The 11,420-nt window shown below is 40.8% G+C and overlaps 1 protein-coding gene across 1 annotated transcript in view; it reads left to right on the top strand.

Moving 5' to 3' along the window:
• Positions 1 to 11,420, top strand: part of scospondin (subcommissural organ spondin) — a 129,294-nt gene that overhangs the window by 42,150 nt on the left and 75,724 nt on the right. The window contains exons 55-66 of the mRNA XM_034862773.1: positions 43 to 219; positions 5,372 to 5,566; positions 5,702 to 5,779; positions 5,890 to 6,045; positions 7,144 to 7,302; positions 8,450 to 8,614; positions 8,706 to 8,897; positions 9,020 to 9,142; positions 10,075 to 10,204; positions 10,477 to 10,602; positions 11,010 to 11,098; positions 11,325 to 11,379. Of these exons, the coding sequence (XP_034718664.1) occupies positions 43 to 219; positions 5,372 to 5,566; positions 5,702 to 5,779; positions 5,890 to 6,045; positions 7,144 to 7,302; positions 8,450 to 8,614; positions 8,706 to 8,897; positions 9,020 to 9,142; positions 10,075 to 10,204; positions 10,477 to 10,602; positions 11,010 to 11,098; positions 11,325 to 11,379 (1,645 nt within the window). The remainder of the gene's footprint in view (positions 1 to 42; positions 220 to 5,371; positions 5,567 to 5,701; positions 5,780 to 5,889; positions 6,046 to 7,143; positions 7,303 to 8,449; positions 8,615 to 8,705; positions 8,898 to 9,019; positions 9,143 to 10,074; positions 10,205 to 10,476; positions 10,603 to 11,009; positions 11,099 to 11,324; positions 11,380 to 11,420) is intronic.

Genomic DNA, 11,420 nt, shown 5'->3' with positions numbered 1-11,420 from the left:
ATGTTTGTTAATATGAAACATTGTTTCTTCCTGCACTTGTAGATGAGCTGGTGACCCCCAGTAGTGGAACCACATCTCCCTCTGCTGGGGGGAAAGTGACGGTGCAGAGCTGTAAGCCAGGCCAGTTCGCATGCCAGCACAGTGAAGAGTGTGTCTCGGTGTCTGCGCTTTGTGATGGTCGACCAGACTGTAGGGACCACTCTGACGAGATCAACTGTGGTGAGAGCTAAAGTCATCCCACAACACCAATTTTTTATCTCCTATATGATTAAGTGATTGAATTGACCGTTTATTTGACAATTTATTAATAATATACTTTATTTATATAGCACATTTGGAAACACAATTCCAAAGTGCTTTGCAGTAAAAACAGAACACATTTAAAACAAAGAATAAAATTAACTTAAAGTTAATATATGTAACTTTTAAATGTTTTGAAACGGAATACATTTTCCTCTGACGATCATAAAAGACCTGTAACAGCAAACGAGACTAAAACTGTAAAGTCACAGGGTGATTTACGGCAGGTAGACATCACTACAGTAACATATTCTGAAGGGTCACAGATTTTGGTGTAACACCTGAAAAGTCTTTGTTCTTCTATCCAACCAGGTAAAAGTTAGGAGCCTATTCCTTTACATAGACTTAGTTGTATTTTAATTTTATTTTAGAAGTCATCTGTTGTAGGATAGCTGATCCTGGGCAGGACCATCACAGAAAAATATGAAATGAAATGAAGAACAACTAAAAGCTAAAAGGGAAAGTGAAAGATGACTGGTGAAACCAAGTCAATCTCAGTCGGGCTTTGAACAGATGGAGACAATTACGGGGTTGTAAAAGACTCAAAAATGTCTCAGAATTGCCCCTCAGGTATGTAGTATGTCTATTTCATTCATAAAATAACTTTACAACGCAAAATGTGGTTGTACATCAGAGGCCTAGATTGAAGTTCACCCCCCTCCATTTACATGACATTTTATTCCTTTTAATCTGCGTTTGTGTTGGCCTACTATTTTCTTTTCCCTTTGTACATCTGTACTTTTGGTAAGTGCCTGTGGGTTTTATGAAATGTACTATAGGATAAAAGGTATTACTACATTACTATGTTGGTTGCTACAACAATCTTTTTTTGTGATCATTTATTTAAAACAAAATTATTTATATATTCAGAAAGTAACAGATACAAAAAATTTCAAACATTACACTGAGACATGGAACGCGTCCCAGGAGAGGAAAGCTGGGAGGGAGACAAAAAAAACATGCGGAAACAGACGCACACATAGACGTCTGTCTTTGTGTGCGTCTGTGTGTCCGTCTTGTTTCTGTGCAAGTTTTTTTGTCAAGAAAAGAAAAGTACCAATCACATGCGCAGATTGAGGTAAAGGCAGCAGCACAAGGCTAGACCCGGACCTCAAAGAGCCAGCTTACTGGGCCAAATGTCCAGGGTCCTTTCCGGTGTTCCATGGATGCACATTGTTGACAGTTCCATGTACACAAAATCGAAGAAGGAAAGGGTCCATGCACGGATAGACATGTCATGAGGTGGCTTCCAACGAGTTGCAATCAAACTCTTAGCAGCTGGGAGTCCAGCAAACACAGCACGTTTTTTGAGCTTTAAAGAGCTGGAAGGCTGACAAGTCATTCAGAATCAAAACATTTAGGTACAGTAACATTAATCAAGATGGAAATTTTGGATGCAACATTGTTCCAGAACCGACCAACAGACGAGCACTCCCAGAACATGTGAAGATACAGTATGTACCTTGAGCTTTAATTGGGCATGATTATTTTCATGTGGTACATTTTCACGGGAGTGAGATATGTCCTATGAATTAAATTGTATTGAATCTGTTGATGGTCTGGATTGCGAGATACTTCTGAAATGTTAACCCATACATCATGCCAGTCAAGATTGACACTCCTCTCAATAGGAAGGGCCGTGCGGCCAGATATTACTAAGAACTGATAAAGCCTGGATACCATACCACAGTTTTTAGGCTGCACAGTGGATGGGCAAAGGCCTCTGCTAAGGAACACCGTTTGCCTTGAGTGCTGATCTTAACTGAAGGCAAAAGAGGGACGTGGTAGACTGAATACATTTTATAAGTCAGAGAAGGGTTCACCAACCTCACCCAAAATTTGTTTTAGATGATGAACCATGAAGATTGTTCCCACTGTGGGGCTGTTATCAGTTACAAGCTATATGGCAGTATGTTTCAGCTTATCTCCAAGTTTGATAATATGGGAGATAATGGGCCCAAAGCTCAGTTGACACTGTTTGTTAGAACCATTGGCAAAAAGAGTGACCAAGGCTCTGTCTTAGCACTCTCTAAGGTACGCCAACAAACAGACGTATCTGGATTAAACCACGTAAGGAGGGGTCTTAAGACAAAGGACCATAAAAAAAAGGTTTAAAGTTGGGAACTTAAAGTGAACTGAAACCACAATGCCTAAATATTTAAACTGCAATGGTGATGTTGGCAGAGATGGTTGAGTTTCAGGCAGAATCATTTAAATGAAGTAGTGCAGACTTTGACCAGTTCCTTTTAAAGCCTGATAAGCTTCCATATCCTCGCATAGCTATAGAAGTTGAGTGAGAGGCCGAGAGGTGTTATCTAAAGAAAAAAAAAAAAAATTGTCCGCAAATAATGAGAGATGATGCTCTGTATTACGAATGCATGTTGGTGACACCATAATTGTTTTGCGAATGGCTTGAGCCAGTGGCTCTAGAGAAATTACAAATAATGCAAGACTAAAAGGGCAACCTTGGCGGGAGGATCTAGAAACTGGAAATAAAGAGGAGGAGGTGCCTCCGGTTAAGACTTGGGCTGAGGGATTAGATACAAAGCTTTGAGCATATCAATAAAAGTATTACCAAAGCCCAGCACCTCTAAGACTAACCATAAAAATGGCCACTCAAGCCTGTCAAATGTTTGCATTGCGTCAAGAGAAAAAAGTGTTTTACTGTCCTCCGCCGCATCGATGACGTGGAGAAGGCGTCTAATATTATCTGCAGCTAGTCTTGTTTTAATGAATCCTGTTTGGTCAAATTCACAAATGTTGCCATATGAGGCTCCAAACGACGGGTTAGGAGCTTTGCAAAGTTTTTTGTCAAAGTTAAGCAGACTCAGAGGTCGGTAGCAAGAACACTCTGTAGGATCCTTTTTTAAGAGTAAGGAAATTAAGGCTGTGTTAACATCCCTTGAGAATTTACCTTTTTCAGTAGAGAAGTTGATAAAGTCAGAAAGGAAAGGGCCCAGCTGTTCCTAAAAAGTTGCATAGAATTCAGGTTGGTAAAATGAGTTTGTCAGCAGTTAGTCTAATCGGTGGAAGTCAGCTTCAGGGTTTTGCAGTTCCAGTGACGCAGCTTTGCGCACTTTAGACCAGAAAAGTATGGTATTGCTCCTAATAAAACCTTTTATCACATCCCACAATATCCTGGGGTCTTCTACAGAGCCAACAGTGGTCTTTGCGTTCGACCGATCAATATTAGGGTCCCACACAGCATCAAAATCAGCTTCTCTGGTCTAATCTCCAAACTCAACAACAGTTTAAGTGGGAGGTTCCGTTTGGTACGTTAGTTCTGGTACGTTTATGAGGAGCATTCAGTCACAATTCTAAACCAAAAATGAAAGATCAACTATTGATACTATTGATTAAACTGTGTTCTAAATGAAAGTATAAGTGGAAATTGCTATGGCCTTTCATTTTGGTAAATCCTAACCATAGTGCATCCAAAGCGAAGTCCCTCAATACACAATACATGTAAAACACAGAAAAGGAACATACAAGACAGTGACACAAAAGGGAAAGTGAGAGAAAAGGGAAGAAACACAGCCAGACGGCTAACAGTCAAAGTAGGTCTGTGTTCAAGATTGGACATGGGGCAGCAAAAAATGGAACATCAGCCCATTATTACCTGATTTTCAAAGTATGGTTCCATATTAGATTAACATTTAAATAAACGCAATATTCGTTAACAGAACAAGAAACAAGAAGCACAAAACAGCAAGCACATAAGGGAAACACATGTAAGGGAAACTCTAGCATGGGATTGGCCCAGCTAACATGTGAACATTAGGCCATTTTAAACCAGGTTGACATAGCATTTAGAAACAGTCTCTGTAATCATATCAGACAAGCCACAGACAGAATCCGAAGCGTTGGTCCTCAGCATCCCCGCCGTAAGTAAAAGCTCTGTACTGCACGCCTTCCGTGATCTTCAGTGTTGCCGGATAAAGCAGGAAAAATCCAGACATTTAACCATTGCTAGATCCATGGTTCAATAAATAGCATGCAGTCTTTTTACTCTGTAGTTGCTGTAATCTGGGGAGAAGCAAATTCTCCTGCCTTGACAAGCGGAGATTTCCACTCAGCTTGTAGAATCGTCTGCCTGGTTGTACAACAAACGTTGAATGTCAGCGTGCGACTGGTAGTGGTGTTCTTCGTTGGGCTATCACTGTTAATTCAGTGTGCTCTCATTATCTCTATTTGAACATCGGCTGGATTCAGGGGCCACAGGCAGGCACCGCGAGAGATGCTGGATAGCATTAGCACCTTCTAGCCCCTCTTTCTGCCCGACAGTGCGAATATTGCATCTTTTGTTTCTGTCCTCCATGTCTGCTAGCTTCCTCTCCCGAAAAGCGTGGCCATGGCTGTCCAGAATACTTGAGTTGCTTTCCCCTGTAGTTCTTAGTTCGTTGACGTAAGATCTGAGAGAGGCATGCAGGGAGAGATGCTTGAGCATGGATAGCAGTTAGATTCTTATCATCGTCGATCCCCACCTGTTGAATCTGAGACTGGATCTGAGAAAAGAGTGGCTCGAGGTAGCTTCTCTATTTCTCCAGTGCTTCTGCAATAGCATCAGTATCACTGTGTTGTGCTCTGACTTTGCTTGCCAATCCGCCCTGTGTAACTATATCGAGCATACAGTGGTAGAATACCGGAGTAAGAACCATAAAACAACTATTTAGCAAAGTTGTGTTAGGAGCTTCACCTCAAACTACCATCTCCGTCCAGCTGATCATGTGACTCAGAGTCCTTTTACCCTACAACAATCTTGTAATGCTTTGGCGCGTGACACAGTTTAGCTCATGATACATCCAAAGTAGGTTAAGTTACTGTATGCAACACTAGAAAGGCAACATATTCTCTTTTTGTAAATGAATGATTTCTGTCTAAGCAAAATTTTACCATACAGCCACATTAAAGCCTCAAATATATTAAGTGCAAAATTTTAAGTGATAAAAAGGAAGTAAAAAACAAACGATTTAGTCAAGAAATATACAGCACCTTCCTTACTCCCTTGTGTTCCATTTTTCTTTATTCTTATCTGTCTCTGTTCATGTCTCTTTCATCTCATCTTCTTAAGGTACGGCTACAACCAAAGGCTCTCCAGGGCTGCAGAACCAGACAAGCTCCACAGGGAGACCAGGTTTCCATGGTGACAGTACAACAGGTGCCCCAGGCCTCCATACCACCAGATCCCAAGGTGGTTTACCTGGTGTGGCTAGCCCAGGGGTCACAAGTCAAATAGGACTTCATAAGACTACAACTTCAAGCACAGGTGTAATCAGCTGAAAAGAAATCTACTTTTTACTCTGTGTTGTTGTTGGGTTTTTATTAGTTTTTCTCCCTTTGCTTTATGGGTATGTCTGTTTCCAAGTCACTTTTGTTAAATTCTGACCATCCTTCTACCCAGGACTCACCACAGGTCAACCTGGACTGCATCCCCCCACAACTACCTATTCTGGAAGACCTGGCTTGCAAACCACAGAAGGTGAGAGACACAACAGCCTTGCTAGTTATGCTACAACCAGGCAAGACCCATGGATTAACACTTACACAGAATCGACATATATTGTAACCTTTTTTTATTTTTATTTTCAGCCCCGCTGATCGCCACAACCCCCCATGATGGTGGCCTACCCAGAGTGCTTTGCATGGAGGGTCAGTTTGTGTGCCGGACTTTAGGCTGTGTCGACTCGGCACATGTGTGTGACGGCAAACCGGACTGTTTGGATGGGTCAGATGAAGAAACCTGTGGTATGCATCAACAACCTGTCAGACTAGAGGAAGAAGGGAAATAGAATTACTACAATTCAACACTGTTCTAGTTTAAGTCCAACGCAGTTGTCAATCTCCCTTCCTGCGCCATTTAAACAGCAAATGCACCTGGGCCCATCTGTGTGCCCATGGGCGTGCTGGTCTTATAGGGAGGTGTGCTTTCTGGGCATATTGCTATCTTGCGGCCGCAGGAAGAGATTGTGCCATTGACCAACAAAAACCTGGTCTAAAGTTAGTAACGTGGCATTTCATCGTTATTTTAACAGCAAATTAGTAAAATACTTGTAAACGCACTTGTGCCAGGCGCTTCACGCCGTGCGCTTAGATCGTTTAAAATAGGGCCCTTATAGTTTCATGATGGACTTCACACACATGGAAAACATGATGCGGAAAACAAAATAACAATTAGTTATGTTAAGGCTGGGACGATTTGTCGACCAATAATTATTATTATAAAAAAATAACAGAAATAATTTGCGTCGACATGTTGCGTAGAAATCGAAAAATAACATGGTGTGGATTCCTCGCGACAAGATGTTGAGTAAAAGGCTTGCACACGCTCTTCTAAAGTGTGGGAGTACTATACTCTAAATGCCAACAACAACGTGGTAGTCTGTAGACTTTGTAAAATAATCCCTGAGTCAGGATAACAGCAGCAAAAAAAGCGTAAATTCTGCTCACCTATGCCTAGCCCCGCGTCTAAGGTAGCTCACGCGTGTAGAGTAAATCCTGCACTGATTTGAGTGTCAGATAAACTCATGAGTACTTTATAACGGCCACAAATTAAAAAATTGTCCGGTTTAAATTTGGTTAGGGCTCATAATAATAATAAGTTAATAATTGAGTAATGGAAAAATAATTGCTTACTGAAAAAATAATCGTTAGATTAATTGAAAAAGGATCGTTAGAATGAATCGAAAAATTGATCGTTAGGAGAGTCAACTAATCAAAAAAACAATCGCTAGATTAATCGTTTAAAAAATAAGAGTTTGGGACAGCCCTAATTAATGTGTAAGTCCTGGAAAAAATGTGTACATAAGCATAAAGTTCTGTTATTGTATTCTCATGTCTTATCAGGCACCACAGCAAGACCAGCGGTGACTCCCCAGGGCCCCCAGGTGCCCAGCCTCTGCTCTCACAAGCAATTCTCTTGTGTCAGTGGGGAGTGCGTTCACCTGGACCGCAGATGTGACCTTCAGAAGGACTGTGCAGATGGATCAGATGAGAAAGACTGTGGTAAGATATAAGATAATAAGCCTCTGATTCTGCCTAAAATGCTGGTATCGGAAATGTTTATTACAGTGCATCCAATACCAGGTCCTTTAGCCCCAAAGAAAATCGACTTATTTATGTTCTTTTTCCGTTATGACTGACGGTCAAACTGGATAATAAAAAGTGGAATTCATTTACCGTATTTTACGGACCATAAGTCACCCAGGAGTATAAGTTGCATCAGTCAAAAAATTCATCCTGAAGTGGAAAAAAAACATATCTAAGTCGCACCGGACTATAAGTTGCATTTAATCAGAAATGTATTTCACAAAATCCAAGACCAAAAACAAACACAGAACAACAGGCTGAAGATGGTAGGTGTCCGGTATGCCAACGTAACACATTAACAGTTATTCAACTACACAATAGCGCACAGAACAACTACCAGGGCGTGGAGACGTATTCGGACTGTTGGCAAGCCTCTCTCGCCATCACGTTTTTCAAGCACCCATCTGTGGACTTGTTCCTCCAGCTTTGGCCATCTTGCTTTGAGCCCGCAATTAACTTCCTTTGTTTTCTTCATTGCAGTAAGACTAACCTTTTCACCAGTCCCTCACAAGTTTCACACTCACTCCAAACTTTCTTTTTGCTGCTCTATTATTGTCTCCGGCTGCATTTTTTACTACCTGCAGTTTGAGATCTGCAGAAAAGGATTTTGTTTTTGGAGGCATTTTGTTTGTGTTCAGTCTTTCTCAGTTGTCTTTTGGAGAAGCCTAGAGTGCCCTCTCGCGTCTGTAGAAGGTATTGTTATTTGTATGAATTAACATTTAAACACAGGTTAAATTGTATATATTTTAATATCTAAATTGCACCGGACTACAAGTCGCAGGACCAGCCAAACTATGAAAAAAAGTGTGACCTATAGTCCAGAAAATACGGTAAGTTTAGAAATTATATCATATTTATACAGGGATAGTAGTATGCAGCGGTCAAAACATAATAAAATGTACACGCTGGTATTGGACTAGCACTTGGTATCGGCCAATAGGCAAATTCAGGTTTTGAAATTGATATCGGGAAGCAATACATGGTATCCTAACAACCTTAAGTAAGACAAAACAAAACAGGGAAATTCTGATATTCTTGCTTCATCCTTTTCCCTCTCCTCTAGTGAACTGCATCATGTCCCAGTGGACAGCGTGGAGTGCGTGCAGCGTGTCCTGTGGTCTAGGCTCCCTGTTTCGGCAGAGGGACATACTGAGGGAAGCCCTGCCCGGTGGGGCCTGTGGTGGGGCTCAGTTTGACAGTCGATCCTGTTTCCCTAAAGCATGTCCAGGTGTGTCCTCTGAACCTGATGTCAAATAGGATGCATTATTCATAAGTACCCTGTCTCTAATTTATTGGTTTCTCTTGGTCTCCTCTTGTAGTTAATGGTCACTGGTCAGAGTGGACAGAGTGGTCAGAGTGTGACACTCAGTGTGGAGGTGGTGTCAGACAGAGGAACAGAACCTGCTCTGCTCCTCCCCCCAAGAACGGTGGGCTGGACTGTAAGGGCATGACCCTGCAGAGCCAGAGCTGCAACAGCCAGCCCTGCACCAAAGACATCAGCACACAGACAGGTGGCTTATACACTGTCAAATAGTAATTCCTGCTGTTGGTGTTTATAATACTGCCATATTGATTGTTGCATTACTGCATGATTGAGTCTGTAAACTGTTTTTTTCCCTGATTGGTTGTTCAGGTTGCGTCAACAGCATGGTGCTGGTGACTGAGGCAGACTGCCGTGCTGGGAGGGTGGAGCCCTGTCCTCCTACATGCTCACATCTTAGCTTGACCAGCAACTGCACTGCAGCATGTATACTAGGTAAGACACACAGGCGTGGATGTGGTCTGATTTTGGACCTAAGACTGTAGAGAGGTGTCCAGTGTTCAAAATTTGTATCCACTTTACTCACCTGCCAAAAAATAATGGTAACCTATTGAGTGGCTGGTAAACTTTAAACATTAACCAGCTATTTGACTGGTGGATGAAAAAGTTTATTTTGAAGCCTGATGAAATCGTTGTTTTCTTTATAATGTCATGTAGAAATGAACAATTGAGAACATTTTTGATACGTTTCAGAGGCCCAGTGTCACAGTGAATGAATAGTTTGGAGTATTTAGATTTTGACATTGTTCTGTTTGTACAGTTCAGGAACCATTATTGCACATGACACAAGACAAAATAAGGCCTCTTTAATACATGCATGCTTCAAATATGCTGAAGAGAAATTGTTTGTTGTTTAATTGTTGAGATTAACAAAGTCGTATTTTATAAATGAATTTGGGTGTTTTGGTTTAGTTGGCAAAATCTATTGCTATTTAAATTACATTACTTTGAGTAAATATGAACATTTAATCATTTACTGGAAATTTCAAGCAGAACTATATTAAGTGTTTTTTCTTTTATCTTTAAAATAAACAAAAATTGTTAATCACAAAGAAAATACCTGCTTTCCTCATACATTTAAGGAACAAAAAGTGCGTTACAAGTCCCAGTGAGGCAATAAAGCACTTTCAGATGCATTTTTATTCCCAGAATTGTCAAACAAAACATGTCTGGCTGCTCAAGGTCCCACCGTGAAATTTCAAGTACTGAATGTGATTCCATGGGTAGGCATTTTTCATATGTTTTATTAAATATATATATATAGCCCATAAAGGTTTCTTTTTCAAAGCCACAAACTTGAAGCTTCTAGAGCGCTCATTCACTGGCAGCTGAAATGCCAATTAAGACATAAATCTTGTCTTCTCCAGGATGTCGCTGTCCTGATGGTCTGTACCTTCAGGATGGCCGATGTGTGAATGCCAGCCAGTGTGTCTGTCTCTGGGACGGTCAAACACTACAGCCAGGACAGACCGTCAGCAGGGACCAGTGTACCACTTGGTGAGAAAAAGATTTAGTTTTTGCTTTTATAGCAAGCCTGGTTTTCATAACTGTTTATTTTTAAAATGTTAACTTACTGAAATTTAGCTTTCCAAATGAATCCCTCATAACTATTCAGAATTATTTTTTTGTTTTGTGTGAGTAGTTGTCATATTTATCAGTTGATAGAAAGCAATATTTGAAATCACGCTCAAGTTTATCCTATACATGTCTTGGACAACTGGACTGCTGCAAATTGGAATGTATAAAAAAATGCATGTTTTTGCCAACAGTGTTTGCAAAGATGGACAAGTCACCTGTGACTCCTCCGTTTGTATTGCGACCTGTGATTGGTCGGCCTGGTCGTCATGGTCACCGTGCGATGTAAGCTGTGGACCGGGGCTCCAGCAACGCTACAGGTGAGCCTGTGTAAATTAATAGATTTGGAAGGCAGTCGTTGGAACACTCCTTACTACACTTTCACTCACTCAACACTCATTTTCACAACAGAAGTGTGATTATTTTGAATTTTATCAATAATTCTATACTTAAGACTTATTTTGTCTGTTTGCAAAATTTTGTACACTCTAAATTATGTTGCAGATGCGTGCTTGAATTATGCAGTATACTTTATTAAAGTTGTCAAAAAATTGGTTATCGTAGTGCATGTTCATATGAACGTAATGCTTCAACAACCTAGTTTACCTACAGGTATCATTACTGTAAGTTTTATTTTTTCTTTCTTTTTTTTTTTTTTTTTTACTGCTTCCACACAACCCATTACATTTGGATCAGGAATCTTTATGACTTGACTTTGTCTCTTTAGGTCTCAAGTGAACCCAGCTGGAGCAGTCAGAATCCAGCCTTGTGCAGGGGACTCTTCAGAGGTCCGCCCCTGCTCCAGTCCCTGCCTCGGTATACCAACTCACACCCCAGGGACACAACAATAACACTAATGCAGTGACATTTGATGATTAAACTTTTTATACAGAAGCTTTTATTTCTAGAGCAACACTTACTGTAAAAGCCTTTCTTCAAATACTTTATCCTTGTCACTCTCACTCCAGTATCCTAGTCTTGTAAATCAATCACATGCTTTTTCAACTACAGTGTATGATGAATCTGTCCTCCTCTTGTGCAGTTCTACCAGATGGAGTCAGGAGTGAATGGACCAGCTGGTCAGAGTGCAGTAAAACATGTTTCAACCATGTAGATGATGTTGGAATCAGAAGACGAT

This window comes from Etheostoma cragini, chromosome 22 (genome assembly GCF_013103735.1).
Source record: "Etheostoma cragini isolate CJK2018 chromosome 22, CSU_Ecrag_1.0, whole genome shotgun sequence".
NCBI classification, from domain to species: domain Eukaryota; kingdom Metazoa; phylum Chordata; class Actinopteri; order Perciformes; family Percidae; genus Etheostoma; species Etheostoma cragini.
Note: the sequence above shows the minus strand (reverse complement) of the source record. Positions and strands in the feature narration are given on the sequence as shown.